Here is a 25787-nt window from a genome sequence, read left to right on the forward strand (position 1 = left end):
ACAAACCTGACGGGTAAGCTACACAGTTGGGCGCTGACTCTGCAAGAATTCGACTTCACAGTCGAGTACAGAGCGGGCAGTACGTCGTGGCGGATGCCTTGTCCAGGGCTCCGGTGCTGACGTTGGCAGCGACGAGAAGTCGACGACGGACACGACGAAGTACAGCTGACGGAGCGGCGAGTACGGTGGGGATAACCGGAGCCGACGAAGTCATCAGAAGACCAGGTTACGGAGAATTCGACGACCAGTGGAGACGTACCAGCCATGGAGGGGGTGATGCGAAGTGCCAGCGAACTATTGGCGGGTAAGGAGCCGCTGGAGCCAGAGCTTGGTAACGTGGAAAATGTGACAGCTACGCCAGTAAGGAACGGCACGGACGCGGGCAGCATGCGAGCATGTGAGCTCCCGACCGTGGACCAGAGCGGCTAAGCGGGCAGCTGAGGAAGCGCAACGACATAGAACAGTCGTCACGACGAGTGGTGCGGTACATGCAAATGAGTTGGTGTCCAGTGCTGAGGAGATGAACACTGTAGGTGAGGGAGAGGTGCCGAATGATGCAAGTACGAGCACGGTGGCTTCCCGAACGTCATATATGCCTAATCGACATACGGTGCCGCCAACCCGAATCGACGCTCGGTCACGTGGGTGTCGTCGGTAGACGCACAGCAGTCACGAACCACGGCGAAGGAGCGCTGCCAACGAAAGAACAGACCAGCGACGCACGGGGAGAACATCGCGACGTTGGAGAAGCCGGGAGTGCGAAAGAAACCGACACTATTGAGAAGCGAGCAGCTGGTGCGTCGGACTGGAGCAGCCCCGTATGAGCCGACACTGCAGCTCAAAGATGTTGTGATTAGCGAGGCGCAGTCGAGGAGTAGCGGCTGCGAGATTCAGGCCTGTACCACGGTATGAACGTCACGGTGGCATACGGCCTCGTGCTGGTTGACGCAACGCGGGGAGTGTGTGGTGTTGCCTCCAAAGCTTTGGGCAGTCGCGCTTAAAGAGAGTCACGACTCGGTGTGGGCGGATCATCCGCAGGCTCCACACACCTACAGTCGTATTGCTCAAGCGTTCTGTGGGCCTGGCTTCGACACGAAATGAAACGCTGGGGTCCTTGGTGCCAAGAGTGTGGAGTTAGGAAGGCGCCTCGTGCCGCCCTTTTCCACCTTTCGTAGTGGTGCCGTGGGGGTTCCCAGGGCCCTAAAATTTTCGGGCCCCCTCCTGGTGACGGGTGGTGGACCCGGGGTCCACCACCCGTCACCGGCAGTGGTCCAGCATGTTATAGCAGTTGTAGAGTATATGACCAGGTACGCAGTTGCGAGGGCTGTCGGGCAGCACACAGCCGGGAGTGTAGCCGCGTTCCTCGTGAAGGACATTGTGTTGAAGTTCGGACCGATCAGAGAGCTGCTAACGGATGAAGCTCCGGAGCTGACAGGACGAGTGATCGAGCAGTTGGCAATCATGCTCCAGGCCGAACAGGTGAACCCTGTTTCGATCATGCCGCAGATGATTGGTCTGGTGGAGCGGTTCCACCGAGTCTGAAAAGATTGTGTGGCAACGTACATGCAGACAGACGAACAAAAGGATTGGGGCGGGCGGGTCGACTTCGCAGTATATGCCTACAACGCAGGGCGAAACTCGACGGTCTTGCTATCACCAAACGATTTGATGATGGGGAGGAAGTTGCGATCCCCGAGCGAGTTACTGAGAATGATGCATGTGATGGAGGCCGGCGAGCTCACGGCGTACCACAAACGTCTACTGGTGGCGATGAGAGAAGAACAACGATGTGTAGAGCGAGCGCGTGAGCGCGATCAGCTACGACAAGCTCGGTACTATAACAGGTAGGTGCGGAAGCGCCGAAGTTTTAAAGTGGGCGACGGAGTATGGATGTACAGGCCACCAAGAGGGCCGCGAGCGTCTAAGTTTGTACACCCGTGGATTGAGTCGCTACGGATCGTGGAGCCTGCCGGTTACGCTAACTACGTGGTGGAGCGAGAAGATAAGGACGGTGGAGTCGAACTATTTTTGTCGCATGCTTCGTTCTTAGTTACCTACCATTTCCCTAGGTCGTTGTTGAGAAGACGGCGATCGACATCGAAGCACAGCTAGCACGGGAAGATGAAGTCGAACGGACGCTCGTTGTCGAGACGTCAGGCACGTCTACCCGAGCAGCGGTTGCTCTTGTCCAGACGACCACGGCGGCAGGAGCTCGAAAGCGAGATGAAGGATCAATGGCGCGTGAAGGAGCAGAGCGCAAATCGCGTGGATTGCTGGTGGAACTCAGACGGAGACGACGGCGTAACCAGGCCGGACAATACGTGCTTGAATAAATATTACGACCACTGCGAGACGAGCGATGCAGCGGCACTAAGACCGGAAGTCACGAGCAATGGCTCTTCACGTCGGAGTACGACCAACGCTTTCACGACGACAGAGTCGTGGAAGACTCTGGTATTGAAGAAGGCGTGTAACAGGGCACTAGTACGAAGGTCTTTGCTGCTGAAGTCGAGCAGCTGCAACCCGGCGCGGAACACGGACAGCTCGTTCGTGGGGAGGCGGAGACGACGCCAGCTCACGGGACCAGCGGTGAATGTGAGCGGCGGAGGCTCGCGTGACAGGAGGAGCCACTGTACGGTACACTCCGCACCCACAGCTGCGGTGGGGTACGACACCGGCCGTACTGTCGAAGGGCGATGAGTGTGTGATCGTGGGGCTCATGCAGAGCAATAAACGAAAGAATGAGGTGATCGTGTACCCCGAGACGACGAAGTGTAGCACGGTGAGAGGCCAGTAGAGCAGCTTCTTCACGTCGAAGTAGGCCGAGAGCTCGGGCTGTGATATGGATACTGAGCGGCGAGCGGCGGCTCGAGCTCAGTTAAGAATTGGACCCGTGAGGCGCAAGTGGCTTAAGAGCGAGCAAAGTGGTGCGTCGATTGCGGGTGTGTGGCCCAGCATTTGCAGCTCCTTGCGAGCCAAAGCCGGAGAAGCGCGAGAACGAGTCGAGTATCGGGCGAGCAGAGCTTCCTGACATTCGTTGAGCAGAGCCGTAAGGCACAAAGCGAGTGGGTAGTTAGGCAGAGAGCGACGGGGTGGAGCCGTTCGTGGTGGTGGTTGTGGATCGAGGAAGCGGGCGAGTTGGAAGTGGCTAGCCCTTTGACGAGTCTGATTGTTGTTGCACGCGGGCTCACCGGCGGTGACCAGTGCGACGGACACAGGATTCGACGTGTACGTGACTGCCCCGGTGCCCCCTAAGCGTGGCTGCGCGGTCAGCTGCGGTCCTGTGAGAGGCAGGGTTGAGCAGTAAGGCGCAGCTGAGGTTGAGGTTGAGCTGACAACTCTACATCGAGTAGAGTTGAAGGGGCTGAGCTGAATACAAATAGGGGCGGACGCGTCCCGGCGGCTTAAGAGCAGCCAGCACGGTGTTTATTGCGTTCGAGCCTTGGAACCCTGGTAGTTCACCGACAGACGGTGACAGAGAGAGGTGCGACCCGGCGGCGAGCAGGCGTCCCGAGACTCGTTACAACAGTATAGTTAATGTACATGTATTTGTTGCGTCGGATTATAATAACAGCGCTTCGAAAAGGTGTTGATAGCGACTTCGGACGCGGTCCGCTTACTGTAGTGCCCGCATTAATAAAAATGTAAATCCAGAGCTGTTCCGTGGAGAAGCATGGTATTGTGTTATTATTTATTCGGAACCCCCGGTGTGAACCCCACGCCGCCGACCTGGCCGGCATCTGTGACCACGATGGGGCTGACAGGGCGGCCCGATGCAGAGCCGCCGAGTTCGAACACATCTAAATGAGACAGGTCGTCGCGCAACACCTGCCCGAACACCACGTGCTTGCCGTCCAGCCAGCTGAGCTGCCCGTGCCAAAATGATCATCACTCACGGCAACTTCAACACCAGAAGGGCGAGGCAAATAAGGACATACCCTGCCAAAGCAGATGAAAAATTGCGAGCGGTTGCTCGAGTTCTGGTGTGCCATGGCCACTGCTCCCACCTGGTGCTACAGCAATACATATCGCGATCAGTTCACTGTATGGTAGGAATTCTAGATACATGCACGAACCGAGTAGAGGAAGCTCTGCCGTCGATAGTATCGCCGATGTGGCAGTCGTCAACATGTAACAACGATCAAAACATACACAACCTGGGTTAACAGCTACAGCAATGACAGCAATGACACGCACCTCGTCGTCGAACATCGTCCCCAATGCAGCCGCGCCTCCGGCTCCGTTTCCTAGGCCACAATACATCATCCACGTCATGGAGGGCTATTTCGACCAACGTGTTCGGCTCTCTTCTCACTGTCAACGCACCGTGGGTGATGTCTCCACCCTGCATCATAAATCCGGGGATAACGCGGTGAAAGCGTGTATTCTTGTACCACAGCGCCTTCACTTTTCCTTTGCCTCGCAGCTCGCCTACAGATGCGGTTAAGCGGCGAATAGCAAACTGTTCTTGGGAGACAGGTCAGCCTCCACCTGTGCATAGCAGACGAAAGTTTTCGGTTGTGATGGGAAGTTCATCGTGGAAGAGCTGGTGGAAAATTCAGCACCGTAAAAGTCCATTTACTCCAGCTCAATTTCCGTAAACCAATCCAGACCTCAATATGCAGACGGTGCGGTGGCTGATCACCCACACTCAGATCCAGATACACGAGCGGCGGTCCATGCTCGGACCCCAGTTGGAACTCGTCCTTCGTTTTGATGCGAGCATTTACCGCCATGATGTGGCGGACCGCGGTCAAATATTAAATATTACTACCACTTTTTCGAGCGCCTATTTTCAGCGCCGTGGATGCAGCATGTATTATTAATGTTAATAAAACCGTTTGTCGGCACAGTACATGTAAGTGGAGCTCTGCAAAGACGAATTCGAACTGCGCAATAGCACAGACCCAACCATGTCGACATTGTCCACCAGCGCTAGAAAACAGAAAGAGGACGACATCGAGGTAAATGGATTTCGCCCGCTCTCAGTGTTACTTTTCAAATCAACTCGCCATTGCGGCTAATTTCCTTTCGACTTCGTAGCGCCTAGTGAAATGCCGGCTTCGTTCCGAGGTTGAGGCTCGCAAAGCTGTAGAAAGCACCATGAAACGCGCAGTACAAGAGACACGGGAGTTGAAAAAAGAGCTCGTTCTTTTGCGCCAGGAAAAAGAGGAACTGCGCTTAGCCGCTCGAAAAAATTTGCTTTCAGCTTCTATTAGCAGTGGCAAGGAAACGACTCGAGGAGGCAGCGCTGGACCCAACCGAGACAACCAGAGTGGTAAGCAAGGCAGTAATAAGACTGTGGAATCGAAGTTGAGACAGCAGATCCATCATCTCACAGCTCGAAACAGCAACTTGGAAACCAGCACAAACGAGTTGCAGCAGCAAGTCTCTGATCTCGAGGCTCAAAAAGCAGCGGAAGTCGCCCAGTTTACTGCAAACTTGGAGGAAAAAGACCACAAAGTAACATCTCTGCATGCTGAGCTGAAGAAAACAAAAACTGCTGTCGACGAGACGAAACGCAGATGCCAGAAAATGCTGAAGGAGGAGAGAGAGAAAGCCCAGCGAGCTCTCCAGGAAAACGAGCAGCTGGTATGTTGTACGAAGACGCTCCAGAGTCAATTAGCGCTACTGCCACAGCTGAAGAGGCGACTAGAATACGCCAAGGAGAAGCGGGCTAACGCGGTTGAGGTGTGGCAAAAGAAACTGGAGAAACGTGATCAGGCATTCTTGCGCGAGGAAGACGCGAGCAAGCAGAAATTGGCCGAGAGTGCCGCCCAGATTGCTGAGCTCTCAGACGAGAAGGAGAAATTGCAGGTGCAAGTAGAAGAACTTGAGCAAAAACTTCGAGATGTCGACTCCAATCACCAAACGGAGATGCGTCATGAGGCTAATCGTTTGGCTGAGCTGGAGAGCGCCACGGGACAGCTGCAGGAGAAACTGCTTAAGGCTGAGACTGCGATACGTGAAGCAGAGCAAGCTGAAATCGTGGCACGGGAGACACAAGAGCAGGAGACTCGACTACGACAGCTAGCGGAAGATGCGGCCGATGCCGTTGACGTCCGGGCTGAGAAGGCGGAACAGGACTTGGCACAGGCCCAAATGCAGCTAAGCCGTCTGGAGGAAGCTCTCAAAGCTCGTGGGGTCACTTTGGCGTATCTACTGAAGCAGCAGACTCCGGTTTCACTTGCCAGTCGATCGTCATCCACGAAAAGTACGAGTAAAACTAGAGCAAGCTGCACCGGCAAGCACCCAGTTCCTATGGCTGTGAAAGATCCGAGTCGAAGCAAGACGATGGTCAAATCGCGTGTGTCGGGTGAAGACAGCAACAACAACGCCAACGAAGAGTGAGGACAATGTAAACTCAAGCTTAGGCTAGCATCATCTTCAATGAAGGTTCTTAAAAAAACACGACGATAGCCACGAAAATGATGTACCAACGGCGCCACCACTACACTCGAGGTGGTACCGGTTGACGTCGAAGCCAGCGCAACATTATTATCCGCTCCGGAGGTGGTAGTGTTTGTATGAGGGTTATCGGCAGTTGTACTTGACGATTAAGACGCCGTTGTACTGGTATGTATACTGCTCAAGTAGTATTTCGTAGCGGTTGCGATGATGACGTTCTTATCGACCGGTCGCCGGTGAAGGTATGGCTCGTCGTAAATGTTCGTTGGGGCTGTCGGATGGTTGTGGTGGAGCTGGTGTGGGCTTTGCTGGCTACGTAATTGACTCGCACAACGTTACTGTAGGCGTTCCCGTAGGCGTCTTTGACAAAGTCTCCGTGGGCGATTCAGATGGGATTTTTTTCGGTAGGTATTTCTGACGGCGTTTTGGTCGGCGTCTTGTCTTGCTTACTTCTCGTACAAGTAGCGTCAACCGGTGCCAAACATATTCATGTAATGATCCAACTCAGCATCGTGTCGTTGCAGCAGTCCTTCACGGCGACGTGGGCACAACAATCCGGACGCGGTGCTGTTCGAGCCACTACAGATGAGTCTTTATGTTTCGTCACCCTTGACGGAAACATCGATACAGGTGTTGTCGGTTGGAGTTTCGTCAATGCTGATGGAGGTAATTTCGTTGTACACTCATCTATCTCCACATAGTTTCCCATTATTTTCGTGCAAATGAAAGTGTTCGTCTTTATGTGAAGCTGTAGCGGTCTTCTCTTGGCTCATTTTCGTCCGAAAGGTGATTCTCGTCGTCATCGTTATCGTGGGAATTCACGGCGGCAGGTGCTAGCGATTGCGTAGGGTAACATACCTAGCGGTCTCCTGCTTCGCCATCTACTGGAGTGCATCAATTATGGCCGCAGACGCTTAAGAATTGCCGCTTCGTGCTTGGAAGCAGTATCTTTCACCTTGTTCTCCTTGGTCAGTTCTTTCTCAGCGTCGACCTTACGCTCCCGTTCTTCTATCGTCGCTGGGATAATTAGCGGCGGGGCAGTCGAAGCCTTTTCGTCAAATTTCGTGGAGAATTCAGCGTGGTAAGCGGCAAAGCGATCAGTGCTGATAGATGTTCGGATCTCGCGAAAGAAGCGAAAATAGTGCTGCAGATTGTGCAGATACAACAAAATGTCCCCAAGCATCTCGCGGACATTGAGCAGGTGGTGAACGTAAGCGCGTGTATACTTCTGGCACGCAAAGCAGTTGCAGCCCGCCATTAAAGGGCCAAAGTCAGTTGCAAATCGCTTCTCACGCAAATGCAGCACTCCTCCGGAGCGCCTTCGTTCCGCGTTCCGTTCACTGGCACTGCCTCCATCTTCGTCCTCACTAATCCAGAAGATCAACGCAGAGCCTGCCTTAGTGACAGTGGCTGGGTAGGGCGACACGAAGCCGTCGATGCCACGATTGACAGTGTCCAGCACGTCGAGAGGGTGTCCAATTCCAGTAATAACACGTGGAAGCGATGCTGGAGTGATCTCGTTGACAATGACATCGATCAGCGTCGCTCTTTCGGGGCAAGTCCCCAAACCACTGAGGAGGATCGCCTGGATGTCCCGTTTGCACGTCTCGCCAGCACTCATCCGTCGCAAAGTGTGATCGTCCCCACCCACAACCACTCCGCACATGGGCGTTCGCGAAGTATTGAGTGCCTGACAGGTGTCCAGCCAGGCCAAAGATGTTTGGACAGCCGTACGGTGCCTGTTTCGACCCTTCTCGACCGGGATCTCGTCGGCCAGCGGCACCACAAGCTCCGGCTGCAGCAACTCTGTCGCACGCATGAACTCTTCAATGGAAATAGTACGCCGCCCACCGCTTGTCTCAACCATGAAGCCTGTTCCTTTGGAGCTCGGTGGGTTCTAAACAAGCAATTAAACACCAACTCAGCATACCTGCGTCCATCAAATAAATGAACGTGCACATACTGTACCGATTCGCTGATGTAGTCTCTAGCCGAAAGCACGAGCTCATAGTCGGTCACGTTCAGAAGTTCCCGAAAAGGTATCTTCTCGTCCGTCGCCAACTTTACTAAACTCAAGCTACACTCAAATAAGCAACGTCAGAAGCAAATATCACAGATCCAGCTTTTAAGCTTTCTAAAAAACGCTTTGGACGCACATATCGGCAAAGTCCACCACCTGAGCCGTCAAGTCCTTAACTTTGCTACAGTTATCTGCCCACCCAAGCTCAGTACATCAATGTAGATACCCAATCAACAGCTCTTGGTGATCCTCACCTGGAGTCAAGTGGGGCACATTGCCAACGATACTCGGCGGTAGGTAGCAGGGTGTCTTTGTCCTGTTGAAGAGAAAATTCACCCGCGCGAACGTCACCTTCGCCACGTGCATATCGCCACTGGTCGGAGATCCCTCCCGCGAGTCGTTCGGTATCGTCATTCTGTATTGCGTCTGACTCCAAATTGCGTCTTACTAAAAAAAACATATTTTCCCAAAACGCGTTTTAATCGAAAATTGTCTAGACAGACATAAACCACCAAAGTAAAGTACAAAATCAAGAAATCTGTCAGTAAAAGTATTAGTTAAAAACAAGAAAAGGTTAAGGTTTTTTATAGCTTAAGTATAGAAAGCAAGCTACGGAAGCAAAAGTCAATATGCTCCACATTCTGGACACAAAGGCGTAAAGCCATTGTTACTGAAGTAGTCGCTACTGCAATCTCTATGAAATAAATGACTGCAAGAGCTAATATAGAGATGGGGCTGCACATTTTGCCAGCAGATATGGCAAATACTGCGCTCTCGGTAGACGAATTCTCGGCAAATTGGACAGGCTGCGTAAATTCACTCCCGAGATTTCTCAATCCTATGATCGCCACAAACCCGGAGCTCACAATTCATACCATTTGTAGGACGGCCGCCTCCTAGCCTTGCAGCCTGTCGGTCTGGTCTGTCTGTCTGTCTGTCAATCCGTCCGTCGCATTCCCTGTCTTCCTGCTTTGACCTTCCTTTTCGCATGGCTACAATCACCTTTTCTAACACAGTTTTCTCCCATCTTACCGACTGCGCATATCTTTCTGACTCGACCTAGCCTTGCAAAAACTACAATTTTACCCAACAGCGGCACGCATTTAGCTCGCGCCCTGATTGGACAACATTTTCCGACTTTCCTCCTTCGGACATCACTGCTAGGGGCAAGTTGACTTGATTAGCTTGAAGAGTTAGACTCGTTGGAGTTCCTAACCTAAGGTCCTCCCACGGGACAAAACCTTATCAAAGGTGAAAAACCCGTCCTAGAAGGACCTCCTACTTAGCTAATCAAACTAGGAGAAGAAGAAAAAAAAATTCCTGGCAACCTGGTTGCTTCTTCTCGGTAGCTCTGCGCTACTTGGTCGTCCGGTGCTCTGAGCTCTGGGCGGCGAATCGGTGAATGGTCTGGATTCGCCGTTCGCTCCGGTTCGGAAAAGCCCGGTTACGTTCTTCGTACTTAACCGAACACTTTCCTCCTTCGGACATCACTGCTAGGGGCAAGTTGACTTGATTAGCTTGAAGAGTTAGACTCGTTGGAGTTCCCCTCTCGATTGGCGCGGAGCCTGGCTCGGCACGATGCCGGGTTCGTGGCATTCCCAAGTCGAGGCCTTGATCATACAACTTGCCGCATCCCGGATCATTCCTGGTCTTAGTCTGGTGTACACTGTGAAGCACCAACTGGACCACCGTCCCATTAGTCGGATGACTAGTTCGCTTTTCCCCGCTGCGAGCAGTGCACACGCTCCTCCGATGCGGAGAGAGTGAGCCGAATAGTCCTTCCTTGAGCGTCCCATGCTTGCAGCTGCTGCCTTGATCGCCTCACTCACACGAGACTTCTTGATTGTGCGTGTTGTTGACACCGACGTCAAATATGGACCCAGGGCCCGACCAGATACGAGCCACTCGGCTCGAATTCTTAAACACTGTTGGGCCGCAATAACTGGACACAGCACCTGGTGCTCGGTTCTGTAGTGGCGGACCGTGACGCCTTGCGCCCTTTTGTCTCCCTTGTGAGAGTCATATACCACCTCTACTGAGGCCGCCCCTGGGGCTTCGTATCCAACCTTGTTTCCACTCCGATCTCGTATAACCGCGTTGGCTGCCTTCACACAGTGGACCCTGTCCGATCCAGTGGAACTGTCCACAACTATTGGTCCCCAGAGCTCTGAGCTCCTGTCGAGGAAGAAGAATCCCAGAACGATAGATCCCCACAGCATTTGACCTTCTGGGTCATGGTGGTCTATGAGTTCCCACATCTTGAGCAACATTGGTGTAGTAACTGGCTGTTTCCGATCCACTTGACTGTGGGTACGTTTGTAACCCTTAGCGATGAGCTCAAATTCCGGATCATGGTAATTGAGCCGGCCGTTCCGAACGACTTTGTGTGCGAATGCCACAGCTGCCATCTTTCCTTCGAATGTCTGGTACTTGTTTCCTTTCCTCGCTCGGTTGTGCCCTTCTGAAGCGCACAACGCTGCGAATAATCCAACCACCCTCGCTTGTCGTGCCCTGGGCAGTTCGTCAATCCGCACGGGAAAACCAAACTCGTTGCAGAAGGATTCCCAGAACTCGAAGTTCCTACTGTACCGTTAAGCGTGCCTTCTGTGATGGACACACGCTTGAGCTGATCCCGTTTAGCCTCGACTTCCTGGAGTCTGGTTGTACCTGTTTCATACCACGTGTATTAGTTTCTGTATGAACATCGCACCTCGGAGTCTGCTCCATCCTTCGACTCAGAGTGTGTGTCGTGAAATGAATCTTGTAACGAGCCTGGCTCAATGCACATCGACGTAGGTCGTGCTGTCCGACAGGCGACTTGCAATTCATACTTTCGATCATCCTGGTGATCCAGCGACTGCTGTGAATCATGACGCGGCACCAGGTGCCTTCGACCTTCAGCTTCTGTCCCCACACGTATGTTACCGTAGCTAACGCCGCAGCTATTCCCCCACCGTCCAGGACGGGGTCCTCGAATTCGACATGATACCTTTCTCTGAGGTGCATGTTTGTAATTGTCACCTCGTTTGTATCTGCTTCCACCAGCCATACCTCATCATAGCCCGAGTCCTTCTCAAACAGTTTCATTGGCAAGCCTGCAAACTCGTTCTCAAACACCAAGTCGTTCCACCACAGTAGGTCCTTGTGAAGGAATGCTGACATTGGAACTCCTCGCTTGCCCTCTTTCCGACACCGGTTCTGAACCGCTGTCAAACGCTGTATGAACGGCTTAGTGATGGGTATGAAGCTGATGACATGGCGTAGAACACCTATGAGGCTGTCCAATCGTTTTATGGATATGTAGGACTTCCCAATCGCTTCAGCTAACATCGCATGTACCTTGTCGATCTTGCGTTGAGGTACTGTGATGCACTCGTCTGGAATGTTCCAGTCGATCCCCACCGCATGGAAAACGCGCGACCAGGTCGTGAACTTGCCCTCATGCCATCCATCTGATCCAAACACGAGTTTAACTCCGTCTCTGAGACGTTTCTCTGCTTGTTGAAGTCGATCGCCAAAGTCGACTTCGATAAGGACGATGTCGTCCACCCACTGGAAGATCCCGAATGGTTCAGTGTGGCCAAGCAGTATCGATAATCCTGTGCGCTGATAATGGCGGACTGCTTTCCCGAACACCGCGAAGAATCCAGGGGAGGACGTCCAACCGAAAACAGCCATACCGGAAACTATGCCATGAGGACTACGCGGCAAGGAGCCCCCAAAAGCCGATGCATGACGCGCGTGGACCGGCACGTGGTGAAATGCATCGGCGATATCCGCGACCATAGCGTAGATGTTGCACCCTGGGTACCGCCGACGGAGGTCGCAGACTCTGCGAGCTATAGAAACAAACGGATCCCACGTTGCATCCGGCGACGCCTCAGAGGCAGTCTGAGCGTTGACCGACTGGCCGTTCGGAGCCGACAAGTCGTGAATGATACGACCATCCACGTGAAGAGGTTTGTCCTTCTTGGGGACCAGGGCGAACGCGCTGGACTGGAATGTCGGGTCCTGTACCAACGTAGACATCCGAGCGACCAGGCAACGTCCTTTGTAATAGTCTGAGAGCAAGTTGTCCTGGACAATTTCGGCACCCGTATCGGCGCCTGGGTAGTTCGCAGGAACTGGTCGTGTGCCCGCCCGCGATGTCGGGTCCTTCCACGGTGGAGTCAAACCCTCCTGGGCGATTTGACCGAGTAACGTAAGTTCCGAGTACGACCCAAGATACTCCTGATACAACCACGGGCGTAGCGCTTTGTTCGGGCGGTAGTCGTCCGAAGTCTGACCGCGAAAGAGTTCGAGCGTACCGGCTATCCCCAGCTGGGGGTCGGCCACGAGCGCATCCAAAATGCGGAGGTCGACCTCTGGAATAGACAACGGGCCCGGCCCAGCTGCTAAGAACGCGGTCCCCAACGGGAATGGTATGTGCCGACGGGAGGCCTCGGCCTGGAGCTGGGCAAACACGCTCGCCGGAACGCAGCGTCGAAGCCCTAGGACAACGCACGACCGGGTCGGAGCTGTGTCGAATCGGGACCACATCGAGCGGGCCGATGTTTCCACCCTTTGGGATGATTCTGGAAGTCGAACTGGCGGGTGTATAGGTCGATCCGCCGAGGTCGGTGCGAAACGAAGCCGAATCAGGTGTGAGACGGACATGAACTCCTGGAGTATGAGGGACCAGGTCGCCAATACGTACTTCCTCGGACTGGCCTCGACCGAGGCAACTGATGGGTAGAACTGGGTCAGCGCAGCGGGGCTCTGAGCCGGCGCGTATGACGGCTGGCAAGGCCACTCGGATCCGGTTAAGATGACGTCCGCCGCGGAAGTCGTATCCATAATCCAGTTGCACAAGGCGTCAGACGCGATGTTGTACGCACGGCGCACGTGTTGGAGATAGAACGCAGTATGTCCGGCGCCCAGGGCGCGGATGGCCCCGATCCAGGGTCGGAGCGAGGGTGCCCGGCACCTATTGAGCATCAGTGCCTGGTTGATGACGACACTAGAATCTCCGAAAACGTAGGTATGGCAGTTCGGAAAGGCAAAACGGATCCACAAGAGGCATGCGAAGAGACCCTGGGCCTCCATCACGTTGTTTGTACGTGCCGTGACGAACGTACGGGCTTCCCAACGAAGGCGAGTGTGGGAATCCGACCACACACACCAGGCGTAGGAGCTACGGCCACTGACGGCTCTGCACCCCCCGTCGAAAGACGCGAAAATCGTGGGTCGCGCAGGAGGCGGTGGCGGCCCCTCCGGCCTGGAGTCCGACTCCGATAAGTTGATGACTGCCAAGCCGCAGCCAGGTATTACGCCGTCCGATGACGCCGGTTGGACACCAGGTGTCCGGAAATCGCACGAGCCGGTGTCAGACACCGATGGGCTGGTGGCTACCACTGCGTGTGCAGGAGTAGCAGCGTCCGATGACGCCATTCGAGCACCAGGTGCACCGGCAACACGCGGACTAGTGTCAGACACCGTTGGATCCAGTGGTAGGGCACACTGAACTCCAAGCCTGGCGATAGGTGACCCGGCCTGGGCACCAGGTGCACCAGGGCCAGGGAGGCACGCGTCAGACGCGACCAAATTAGTGTGTGGGGCGGACCGAGTGTCTGACACCCGGAGCAAAGTGGTGATAGCGTCAGACGCAGAAGGACTCACGGGAGGAAATGAATCAGCAGTGGTCATGTTTAATAAACGAGACGACAATTGAGATTGCAATCCACCCCAAACCATTCACACCCGCTGCAGGTGTGCGGCCTTGAGGCCGGCGTGCATTCCGGTCACCCACTCCACTACGTCTGGCGGGAGCTCATGAAGTTCATGCAGATGGCTGCAAGTGGGGAATGTGCACCCTTTTACGGACTGGAACCGAACGCACACCTGCTTGCCGTTAACAACCGGAATTTGAGTACGAATGCCGGGCGGAATGATTGACGAGGTGTTGTCAGGCCGACGGCTGGTCGGACCCGAAGACCGAGCCGGACGACGGCTGCGGTCGTGTCGAGGAGTGCCGCGCGGCTGGCGCCTTCGTGGAGCACTGGCCGGCGACGCTGGAAACACAGAATGGACCACCGCAGCGTTGAGCACACGGGCCACAAAGCGTTGATACGACGGCGAGTCCTGCCGCAACTCGTGGCGGGCGTGAACTTCCAGGTCACGATGGTCTGTCTCGTTAAGAAGGTCGTCGTCCGGTTAGGAGAAAACCGCTTGATACAGGTTGCACATGGCGTTGAGCAGCTCTCTGGGAGCCGCAAGGGACACGTTCTGAACGGCGTCGCCATGCACCGTACGGAAAACGGCAGCCACCTCGGAAGGATACCATTCCGCCGCTGCCTCCTGAAGAACGTGAAGCACCTGGTGCAATTGGTCCGCCCGGCGGATCGTTACGGCTGGAGCCGGCTCAGAGCCGCCCCACTGAGAATCCTCGTGAACCACTGTTCTGTCTTGACGGTAGCACCCGGGGTCCTCCGAGGACAAGAAGTGGTCGAATAAACGGCTAAAGAAGTCCACCGAGAACAACATCTTGGCGGTCACTTTGGTGACCCGGTACTGCCCTCGAAAACACTCTTGACGATGGATGGCGCAGACTTGATCGTGCCACGGCATGTTAATGAAACGCCTGTATAACTCATCCGTACCTGCTGACCGAAGCGGGGGGCGCGGACCCATCCGAGCTGCGCGATGTACCGCAACCTCGCTGGTCGATGGTCGAAACAAACTGTTGCCAACCGGCAGGTGGCCCTGGGCCATCGCATCCGGCGACCGCGATCGGTCACGGGACCGCGAACGACGCCGCGAGCGCGACCGGTGGTGACGGGAGCGAGAGTGACGGTGCCTGGCACCGGACCTGCGGTGAGGTCGCTCGGAGCGTAATCGTGAACGAGAACGAGAGTGCACCAGTCGGGACTGTGGGCTACCAGATCGAGATCGACGCGCCTGGCGCGGTGATCGAGAGCGACGCGCCTGATGCGGGGAACAAGAGCGTCGGAGGCGGCGTGGGGCCGGTGAACGGGAACGACCTCGTGCACGCCCACGTTGATCCGGCTCCGCCTGCCCATGTGCTTGCAGGTAGCCTCCCGGTGACCGTGGCTCCTCGTCGAGCTCGTGACGCGGCCACTGATGACGACCTACTTGCTGCTCAACGATGCGAAGTTGAGTGGTGTCTCTTGGGACCGAATTAGCCATAGGGTCCGCGCGCCCCTGGGGCGGCGGAGGCAAAGTTGCGGGTTGGGCCACTTGCTGCTGTAACGATGCCAGCGTGGCTGTCATGGTCTCCATCTGGGAACGAAAGGCAGCATTGGCGTCGCGTTGTTCCTGTAATAGGCGCTACAAGAACGTGTGGGTCGTAGACTGGTCCGGCCCGCGTTGTGGAGCACTCGTGGCTGCGCTGGCACCAGGTGCCGCTGGTGGGTCCACCGCGCGTACGGTAGAGAACAGGTCGCAGGGAGTGAGGATCGTATCCTCGAGCGTAAGCAAGGGAAGACCATTGTCGTTTGACGACTCATGTAATCGATCCAAATCCACGGAGGCATTATCGTCGAACGTCGGGGTAGCCACGCATCGCCAGGCAAACGTAGCGGGAACCACTGAAGTCTTAGCCCCACTAGGGGTAACGTACGAGATGGCCTGGCCACCAATGTCGACCAAGACACCACCCGTAGCAGCAGGTGCCTTGAATAAACTCGTTAGTGCAGATCGTACACCCGCCGGTCCGACCGGCGGTGACGTAGTGAACAACTGCCAGGCAGTCGTAAAGTCAGGCAGTGGTGATGTGACTCGTACACCATGTCCAAAGCCCAGCAGGAATTCTTCACGTGAGATAATTTGGCTGCGCATGTCATTCAATGGCACGGCTACCACTTGACGGGGCGCGTCCGCAGGGCCGCGCACGCCCACCATACACAAGTAACTGCATCCCGGATCCAGCACAAGGTTGATGTCATCCACCAAAACGATGGTCGAAGCTCGAACGTAGGAGAGGACTTGACCACATAAGTACACCTCGGAGGTGTGACGAACGAACTTGGTGTCACAATCAGTTGAGGCCACGAAGAACTGAGAAAACCGTAGGAACCGAAAGACTGAAAGAAGGGGGCGCCCCAGGAGCTCCTCCGACAAATCATGGGACGGGTGCGTCAGTCGCCAGTGTGGGATCCAATACTCCACGTCAACGTGCTCCTGGAGCGCGGGGTCGACGTCAGATCGGCGGACCAGGCAGCAGAAACGTGAGGGTGGCCTGCCAGGCAGGCCGCTTCAATCCGTCAGCATCGTCGAAGAATGGGCTGGATGCAGACTCCCGCAGAACCGGATCACGACCAATCGTTGCGTACACGGGTCCATCCCAGCGGCCCGTCAGCTCATCCGGAGCCTCCAAGCGCACTGTTCTCCCTCCGAGGGACGAGTACGACGCCCGCGGCGGGTTCCGCGACGGAGCAGTGGGAGCAGAGGCGATAACGCGCATGAAAAATTTCCTGGCAGCCTGGTTGCTTCTTCTCGGTAGCTCTGCGCTACTTGGTCGTCCGGTGCTCTGAGCTCTGGGCGGCGAATCGGTGAATGGTCTGGATTCGCCGTTCGCTCCGGTTCGGAAAAGCCCGGTTACGTTCTTCGTACTTAACCGAACACCTATTTTTCATTCAAAACACAAAGTTGGATTTTGGAGCGACGGCGCAGTGAGGACATGGTGCGCTGGCTGTAGTAGGATAGTTTTAGATGAGTATGCATGTACGTACGGGCGTGGGGCTCCTTTCCCAATTATATTTTCAAGAGCATGCCCCAAGACTTCAAAGTGGTATGGCAGCTGGTAGCAATCAGGTTGGGGTGGGTGTGACTGGGAGCGTCTACCACCATGCACGCGCCTAGGGGTCCTAGACCCGCCGTGGGTATCCACGCTCCAAAGGCGAGTCGCGCATACTGCCAATTGGCCAAACCGAAGTTGTAGCCACATGCGGAAGAGTCGTTACGGTCCCGCAGTACAGAGGTGCTCTTTAAGTGTAAGCTTCCACATGAAAACACACTTTGCGAGAGCACTTCTGGCGGGACAGAAACGAATGCAGCAGTCGGCTTCACAAGAGCAAAGGGTCCCAAGACCAAGTGCAAGGACAGCTCAAGAACAAGAGACCAAGACAGAAAAACACTTTAAGAGCCCGCGCCTGCACACTTAAACACCATAGCATCCGAATAGACAGTTTTAGAGCAGTTTTGAAACTGTGTGAGTCCCGGGAGGGGCTGGGGAGTTCTCGGACACCCTGTGCATACTACTGACATGAGCTGAAGGGCTGGACGGTATCGATCAGACCTGGAAAACCGCTCAACAGGACTGAGGCAACAGTTTTGACGTACCCAAGAGACAATAGTGTAACGGACCTAGAGTGCCCGTTACTAGCTTACACGTAGCAATGAGGAAGCGTACAAGTTCCACGATAGTGAAACCAAGTGCTTACTCTGAAGGAAAATCAACTCTGTTTTTATTTAGGTCCAGGGCAGCTTGCCCTGATCACTCAAATACACGTCAACTTCTTATTGGTTGATAATGGGTCTGGCTCCCCATATATCAACCAAATATGATGACGGCAGCTCAGCACACGCTAGCCGTGTGCTGCTGCACCTACTTTTGTAATACAAATCTACCGACCTATGTAAGGGTGTGGCCCACTACAAATAGCGCGTTGCGGTGTCTGAATTACCATATACAGCGGCTTGGTCACCAGCCGTGTGAGGTAATTTGGACCCGCGGAACGTGAGCTGAGGGCTGTAACACGTCGACCAAGGGGAGGGCCTAAGCAAAAGCTGACTGGGCCAGCAAGCTGCCTGGAGTGACGATACCCCTAAGTTGTTTGTAATCCGAGGAGCCAGGAAGGAAATGCCAGTGGTGTGTTATATTTACAGAGGGCTTCTGGATTAGTACTGGAAAGGAAAGCTCGGGGTTCTATTCTAATACCACGTTGCTTAAGCTACCGTGTCCATGCTCTGGTGCTTATATTAATGAAATAGCTGTAGAAAGTTCCCAGTGCACTTAGATTTTCAAGTCTAACCGCCCATTTGAAAATGTTCTATCTAAATCAGGCGACAGTCCAGCTCAAGATATGACAACATGGCAAGAGCCCCAAGGAAAAGAAAAGGTTTCCCAACAACTGTGTAGCGGGATTTTGTGCAGAATTAGCTCGACTAATGGTGAGTTTTGATCTGATTTACCCGCGAGGAAGTAGATGTGCGTGTACAACGCGCTCGACGGGAGAACACTTCACCAACGCAGCTGAAATCGAGAAAGGAGAGCAGCTTCGTAAACAAAGGCTTCGTAACACAGAGGCGCGCTACCGCAAGGCAATTCAAGAATTGGAGCAGCTCGAGTTAGTTGAAGTCCCAGCGCTAACTGAGTTCGAACAGATGAGAGTATCTGGTCCGGCAGTAGAGCGTGAGGAGAAGACAGAAGATGATGATCCTGCGGAGTATCAACGACGATTTGAGGAGGACTCGCATCGCGAAGACTCTGTCGACAATGCCTGGGGTTTCCAGAGTAGAGCGTCAGGGAATGCAGATGACGATAGAGCTGTGGCGACGCATGGGAGCCCCACGTCCTGTCAAGGGCAACTTATCCGCCGAGCTCGACGAAGGTGCGGACGATGAAGAAGATGAAGAAGAACATGGCGTTGCTCAAGGGGACCGTCCGCCTCTTATTCTGAAAGCGACGAGGAACACCGATTCTCCGAGCGCCAATAAGTGTTGGCTCGACTCGACGAAGAGATGAGGACGAGTTCGGAGTGAATATTGAAGAAGAAGTCGAGAGTGGCGTTTGGATTGGAGAAGGCCCCTGGTGGAACGAAGCAGGTGTATAGCCGAGTAGCCGAGTTCAAAGCACTCGGCGAAGACCCAAGCAAAATTCCTTTGCCGAAGACCCCAGAGACGAAGAGACGTAAAGTGTTTCGCGCTACGCAAGGCACTCCATACTTTGAAGACTCCCACATGCTGACTCCGATGAAGCTCAGCCCGACTCAGCGAGCGCCGAGTCGTGGACAGCGAAATGCAGGTCGCTACCGTGAATTGTATGACGCTGCAGACGAAGCTGAAGCTCACGAGGAGGACAAAGAGGACGATGACTCCTTCGATGTGAGAGAAAACCGTGAAGAAACCGTGAAGGACTACATCCGATACTTGAGCTTCGACGCGGCAGAAGAAGACTCGACTCAGTACCTAGAAGTCCGAACCCACGCCTCACTCGACAAAATCGCTGAGTTCGAAGGGAAACGCTACCGCTCTGACGCATTACTCCAGTGGCTCAAGCGTTTCATCTACGAGATGAAGAGCACAGGGATGCCCCAAAGTGCCTGGCGCTATGCTTGGGACGTGCGGCGAAGAGTTGGTATAGACAGCTACCGAAGAAGCCTCAGCGACGCTGGAAACTACTCAGCAAGGCGTTCCTGGATTACTATTGCTCACAGTTTGACCAATCCGGCCGCACTCGCTACTACTCGGCGAGACGTAAAGTCAACGAGCCGATCTGCGACTTCTTGATCCGGCTCAATGGGTATGCTCGGACAGCCAAGATCCAGTACGAGAAAGGTAGCGCCGACGCAGCTGACCATGTCGAGCACTTCGTGCTGCATTGTGGAGATGGCGATGTGATGGATTTGATGCACCCCTTGCAGCTGGAAGACATTAGTAAGGTGGAGCAGATAATCAATCATCGGATCCTCGGTGAAAAGTGCAAGAAGCAACGTGACCGACTCGTGATCGCACGAGGCCGCGGCGATAAGCGGAAGGATCCAAGCCGCCGAGATGAACGCCGAGATGGACGTCGAGATGAGAAGCGCAGTCGCAAAAAAGACAACCGCGATCGCCGAGTCACTTTCGTTGACGCAGACTCTGATGGGGAAGAACTACTCGGTCAGAACCCGCCGAGTCAATACAACTCCGAAGACGAATGGGATGATGGGGACCAGTCCGGAGGTTACGACTCAGCGGAAGACGACGACTACATAGACGCCGGCGTTGCCAATGATAAGGGAAATACACCGGACCACCGAGAGAACTCGGCGGGAGACCAGAATGGCTGAAATCGAGGTTGGGGGAACTCGGCGAATCGACCTCCGCGACCGTACAACCAACGAGAAAAGTCGAACCGTGGAGATGGATCACGCGACAAGCTCACAGCAAGGACCTTGTGCAGCTTGTGGAAGAACGGGGCACTCGGCTCACTACTGTCGGCGGCGCTGCAAATTCTGCAGACAAGTCCATGAAGTCGGCCAGTGCGAACTGTTTCGTCAATACGAGAAGCTGGCTGCGTTCGTGAAGAGCTCTGTCGACAAGTCGCAAGTGCCAGAAGACCTGCAAAACCTTTACACGCCGAGTGATTTAAACTCGGCGGCCCGCCAACACTGACTGGGTTGGAATATGCCGGGCTGCCACAGTCAGCTGAGCTTGCAGTGGAGGCGAACTTCTTGTTTGCCTTCGTAGGCGAAGCAGGGCGGCCCGAGGGACGAAGCGGGGATGGCAATTGGATGTGTGAAATGGACGGAATTGAACGCGAGCTCGGTGAGTTAGATGACAACTACCGAGCGATTGCAAGTATAACTCGGCAGTCAGACCAGGCTGTGCATCGTACCATAATCATGAAGCTGCTTCCAGGAGAACGGCTGGGATGGTGGTCAGCATAGACGTTTGATCGCCGAGTTAGAATGAGAGCTCTCGTATTGGGGGCAGCGAGCGACCGAAGGACCAAGATACTATTGGACGCCGGAGCAAATGTCTCGGCGATTAGTGAGTACTTCACGAAGAAGCTGCGTCTCAAGAGAGTGGCCAGCCGAGATAAGCGGATCGACATACAAGGAATAAGTAAAGACAGAATGGTGACAACGTCACGAGCAGTCGTGAAGGTGACACTCGGCTGGAAAGTGGCATACGAGTTTGAAGTGTGGATAATGCCTCATCATGCCGGAGTCGATTTGATTCTCGGCACTGACTTCATGATCCCAGCTGGGATCCGTCTGGATCTGTACAACTCGTCGGTCAAGCTACCCCATGAGATGGTGATCCCACTCATCCGATCAAGTAATGCGCCGACAAAGACCGAGCTCGGACCAAATGTCCCATGTGGGCCACCAGACGGGTTAACAATCGAAAGTCGAATGACCGCTGAGTTCAAATTGCCCAGGCGGAAATTCAGTGAGTCGACGCATGAGTTGTGGGTGCGACGGACGAAGGGTTGGATTCCCACGGCTGTTTTAAATCGTCGAGGAAAACCAGCCCATGTACTACTTACAAATGTACGATCCAAGTCAGTCTGGTGTCCAACTCACTTTTATGTGATAAAATGGCAGCCACACGGAGTACTGGCCAATGAGGGAAATGTCCGCGTGAACTCGGCGAAATACCGTGACTGGCAGATATTAGCAGCTGAGTCAATGATGGACAAAGATTTGCTGCAGAAGGAACAACGACTGTACGAGGACTGGTTGTCACACCAGCCGCCAGCTGTGGAAAAGACGAAAATACCCTATTCCGACGGCGGTGAAAAAACGCCCCCCCCCTCCAGTGGAGAACGAATCAGAGGTAACATGCGCCGAGCGCTGGAGAAGGATCGAAGCTGATACAGAAGACCAGAGGCGTCGCGATAACGCCGACATCATAGCAACTTCAGGGGTGACCCGGCTATAAACTCAGCGCTCAAGCTGGATAAGATCCGAGCGAATCGTACGGCGGCGCTACACGATGGCCACTATGTTTCCTATCATATGTATAAGTTTGAAGACGATGGCGTCATTTCTGACGCCAGCACGAGCTCAGCGGGTGAAGGAACAAGTGCTGTAGGGACAAAAGAAGAAGCGTCGGCGACATAACGGAAAGAGACCCTGAAGAGTGCTCGGAACAGGTCCTACGCGACGAATAACCCGTTTTTGACGACCGAGCCAAGTTTGAAGTCATTAGACCAAGTATTGTGGTCGAGGTGAACTCAGCTATGAGCACCCTGTGACGGTGAACTCGGCGCTCGAAGATCCAGCGTAAGAAATGATTTGGGGGCTGTCCCAGCGTGCTATAGGACTGCCGACTACACGAGTGAAGAGTGTGGGCGCGTGAATGTCTGTCCTGCCGTCGTGGCAGACTCAGCGGTACAGCGCCCTAGCGTGACGACTGCAAATTCCAAGCTGGAGGTATTACTTTCAAGAGATGTTGAGGCTAACAGTGAAGGACTGCTGGACGGTGAAGACAAGTAACCACGGTGATGAAGTTAAAGCACGAGCCAAGTGTGGAGTCGATGGGTTAGGTTCTGCAGACGTGGTGAACTCAGCGATTTGTACGCCAAAAAGCCTGCATTATTCAGTCGGCGGCGGTGGACTCGGCGTCAGCGGATCTAAACGCCGAGAGTGATTCGGACATGGCCACAGCATGCCGCCAGGATGTAAGCTATACCGGGGAGGAGTTTGCGCTCAGGGAAGTTAGTTTTGCCGTCTCGGTGAACTCGGCGGACCAGCACTATGACGCGACTGAATGCTATGATATTCGGATGGTATTACAACATGAGGGAATTAAGCCTAACGACGATCCAGCTACGACGGACTCAGCGTTGGCGACTATGGATGCTGAAACTGGTTCGGATGTGGTTAGACCATCTACCTCGGAGACAAGTTTGGACACGCAGACGTCAGATCGGCCATCGTAGCAGACTCAGCGGATATGGGCCCCCACGTAGACGAGAACTATGATTTATCAGAGGTATTACTGTTGAGAGGACCGGAACTGAGATCGGAGTAACGAGCTTAGCGACGACGGTGTTCGACCCCGGCGGAATTGGCTACAGTTTGGAACAAGCTGAAGATGACGAATGCAGCTCAACAAGAGATCCAATGGAAACCCTAATACAACACTACGTGGCTATCGCAGCAACCGAGGACGAGCAAGAGGATGATGTTGACGACAGTAAGACCGATATCTTTGAGCGGAGTGGGACGAATCTGGAGTTGACGGACTACGCTCATGAGCTGGCCTTCCTTGCCGACCTCACTTAAGTTGAGCCTACAGAACTCGACTATAGCGCTCCAAACGTCAAGTCAAGTAGCCATACGCCAGCACAGTCGGTTAGGTTGGTGACAAAGCTGCAAAAGCACGAAGGAATAATATTTTTTAGTGGCAGTGCCCTGCCGCCTCCAGCGTACAAGGCATTGTGCGACATCGACGCTCAAGGATACGCACCTATCAAGCAGAAAGCTCGGCGGATACCTCTCCGCCACTTGAGCAAACTGTACGAGTTGCTGAAAGGACTTCTTCGAGCTGGGTTGATATCATTCACCGGCAGCCGTTGGGCTTCACCAGTGGTGATAGTACTCAAGAAAAGTGGTGTGGATATTCGGCTATGCATTGACTATAAACTAGTTAACGCGATTACGACGCCGATGGAATTCGCCATGCCACTAGTTGATGACCGCTTACCGAATTGGAGAGTTACTTGTGGGTTTGCTCGCTTGATGCTGAGAGCGGATTCTGGGCAGTCCTGATGACTCGCCGAGCTCGGCAGATCTCAGCGTTCGGCTGTGCACTTGGACACTTTGAATGGTTACGAATGCCGTTTGGATTGAAGAATGCGCCTATGATTTACCAACGACTCATCGACAACGCTCTATGAGGATACGTCCAACCAAAGGGAGAATGGGAGTTGTTTGCTGAACGAATGGCTAACGCTGAAGCCGAGTCGGGAGATCGGCGATTCGAGCTCGGCGGGGTCAGCGATTCAACGCCAGGACAGCTGACAAAGTTCGAAGGGGACCATTATTCACAAGCTGACTGCGATCCGGTCCAAGACCTGGTCAACGGACCAGACGGCGACATATTTGCTAATGGAAACCAGACTAGTCTTCCTTGATTCCGGTGTTCAAGCGGAGGTCGTTTGTCGATTATATTTGGTTTGGAGGGGAGACGTTTGACGCCTGCTTGGAGACACTGGACCGACTACTAGCCCGATTCACAGAATGTCGGATTAGCATCAGCTTTACCAAAAGTATCTTTGTTCAACCCTAGGTTGATTTCCTGTCGCACGAGATTACGCCGAGTGGCATACGCGCTGATACGAAGAAGATAACCGCGATCACCGAGCCCTCCTTCCCGAAATCAAAGCAGGGAATGCAAGCCTTCCTTGGTGCATTTAACTATTACGGCCGATTCATCCAGAACTTGGCTGTTTATGGAGCGGTACTCTATCAACTAAAGGACACGGACTTTGGCCCTGGGGTAACTTGGCGTCAGCAAAAGCGTCATTCGCCGAGCTCAAAAACCGGGTAGCAGAAGCTCTAATTCTTCGCCATTTCGACTCGGCGAAATAAGTTCACATAATATTGTACGCTAATGACTGGGCTTTGAACAGTACTATGATGCAGCCGCACGACGACAAGCTGCACCCAGTTCGCTTCTGCGGACGCGTGCTAAAGGAGAATGAACTCGGCTAACATCCCGCAGAGAAAGAAGTGGTCGCGCATTTACAATTACTGAAAGTGTGCTACACTCTCTTGGCGGGGAAGACGCTACACGTCTACACCCGTTTCTCAACGCTGGAATGGGTGTTTAAGTCAAAGTCGTTGTACGGCCGCGCAGTAAGTTTCGCAGTTATGTTGTCGCCCTACGATTTGAAGGTGAAGCGAGTACGTGAACGAGATGTAGACTTCGCCCAGTTGTTCCAGGCGTCGATAACCCCGTTTATCGGACTCGACGACTCCTTGAAGCACCTTGCGCCTCCCTCTAAGAGCTCGGCGACAGTTAGAATGGACCCGGATCTGCTACACGCCCGAATACCAGCCGACTTCGCGGGATGTGTACTGTCATTTAATGGCTCAGCGAAGACAGCTAAGTACGGCGGGTATGGAAGTTGTTCGTGGATCCTATGGCGCCTTCCGAATTGGGACATTGAGATCGCTGCGAGTGCGTACCTGTCGTCCACCACGGTCAACATCGCCGAGTATACCGGCATGAACATTTGACCGAGGGATAACTGACTTAATCATCGAGAGAGACTCCCGGCTTGCAATCCAGCAATCCATGGGGGTGATAGCATACAAGAAGGAGACGTTGCAAGTGGAGCTAGCACGACATAAGGATCTCACGAAGCGACTCTACTCGGTCCGGTATCGACACATAGCGCGACACTATAATGCAGCGGCTGATTCTCTCGCTACAGAAGCACTCGAAGCAAAAGCCGGACGGGTAATTCTCGGGACGGATAGGAAAGCAGAACTGAGAACGATTAACCAGCTGTACGCCATAGACAACCCAGCGGAAACCCCGATTGTCACGGCAGTCACTCGTAGCCGAGTTAGCCGAGTTCACTGTGAGGATGAGCTTGATGAAGACTCGGCTAGAGCAAGAGGAGGAAGTCAGAATC

The 25787-nt window shown here is 54.1% G+C and overlaps 4 protein-coding genes across 4 annotated transcripts; 2 read left to right on the forward strand and 2 right to left on the reverse strand.

The window, feature by feature from the left end:
- Positions 1–2121: 2121 nt before the first annotated feature.
- On the forward strand, positions 2122–3307 carry PITG_08154 (uncharacterized protein; the record flags this gene model as incomplete). Its single annotated transcript, XM_002904271.1, has 2 exons — positions 2122–2666; positions 3205–3307. 2 exons carry the CDS (start codon positions 2122–2124, stop codon positions 3305–3307), a joined length of 648 nt encoding a protein of 215 aa, XP_002904317.1.
- A 380-nt stretch (positions 3308–3687) lies between these two features.
- On the reverse strand, positions 3688–4736 carry PITG_08155 (peptidyl-prolyl cis-trans isomerase, putative; the record flags this gene model as incomplete). Its single annotated transcript, XM_002904272.1, has 6 exons — positions 3688–3867; positions 3939–4013; positions 4198–4247; positions 4327–4431; positions 4492–4546; positions 4614–4736. 6 exons carry the CDS (start codon positions 4734–4736, stop codon positions 3688–3690), a joined length of 588 nt encoding a protein of 195 aa, XP_002904318.1.
- Positions 4737–4913: 177 nt separating this feature from the next.
- PITG_08156 (uncharacterized protein) lies at positions 4914–5396 on the forward strand (the record flags this gene model as incomplete). The annotated part of the gene is made up of 3 exons (XM_002904273.1): positions 4914–4964; positions 5044–5301; positions 5367–5396. The coding sequence occupies 3 exons, from the start codon at positions 4914–4916 to the stop codon at positions 5394–5396; spliced, it is 339 nt and encodes a 112-aa protein (XP_002904319.1).
- Positions 5397–7306: 1910 nt separating this feature from the next.
- Positions 7307–8794, reverse strand: PITG_08157 (queuine tRNA-ribosyltransferase domain-containing protein, putative; the record flags this gene model as incomplete). Its single annotated transcript, XM_002904274.1, has 5 exons — positions 7307–7321; positions 7400–8305; positions 8377–8485; positions 8565–8619; positions 8683–8794. 5 exons carry the CDS (start codon positions 8792–8794, stop codon positions 7307–7309), a joined length of 1197 nt encoding a protein of 398 aa, XP_002904320.1.
- Positions 8795–25787: the final 16993 nt, after the last annotated feature.

This window comes from Phytophthora infestans, genomic scaffold, assembly GCF_000142945.1.
Source record: "Phytophthora infestans T30-4 supercont1.12 genomic scaffold, whole genome shotgun sequence".
Classification (NCBI taxonomy): domain Eukaryota; phylum Oomycota; class Peronosporomycetes; order Peronosporales; family Peronosporaceae; genus Phytophthora; species Phytophthora infestans.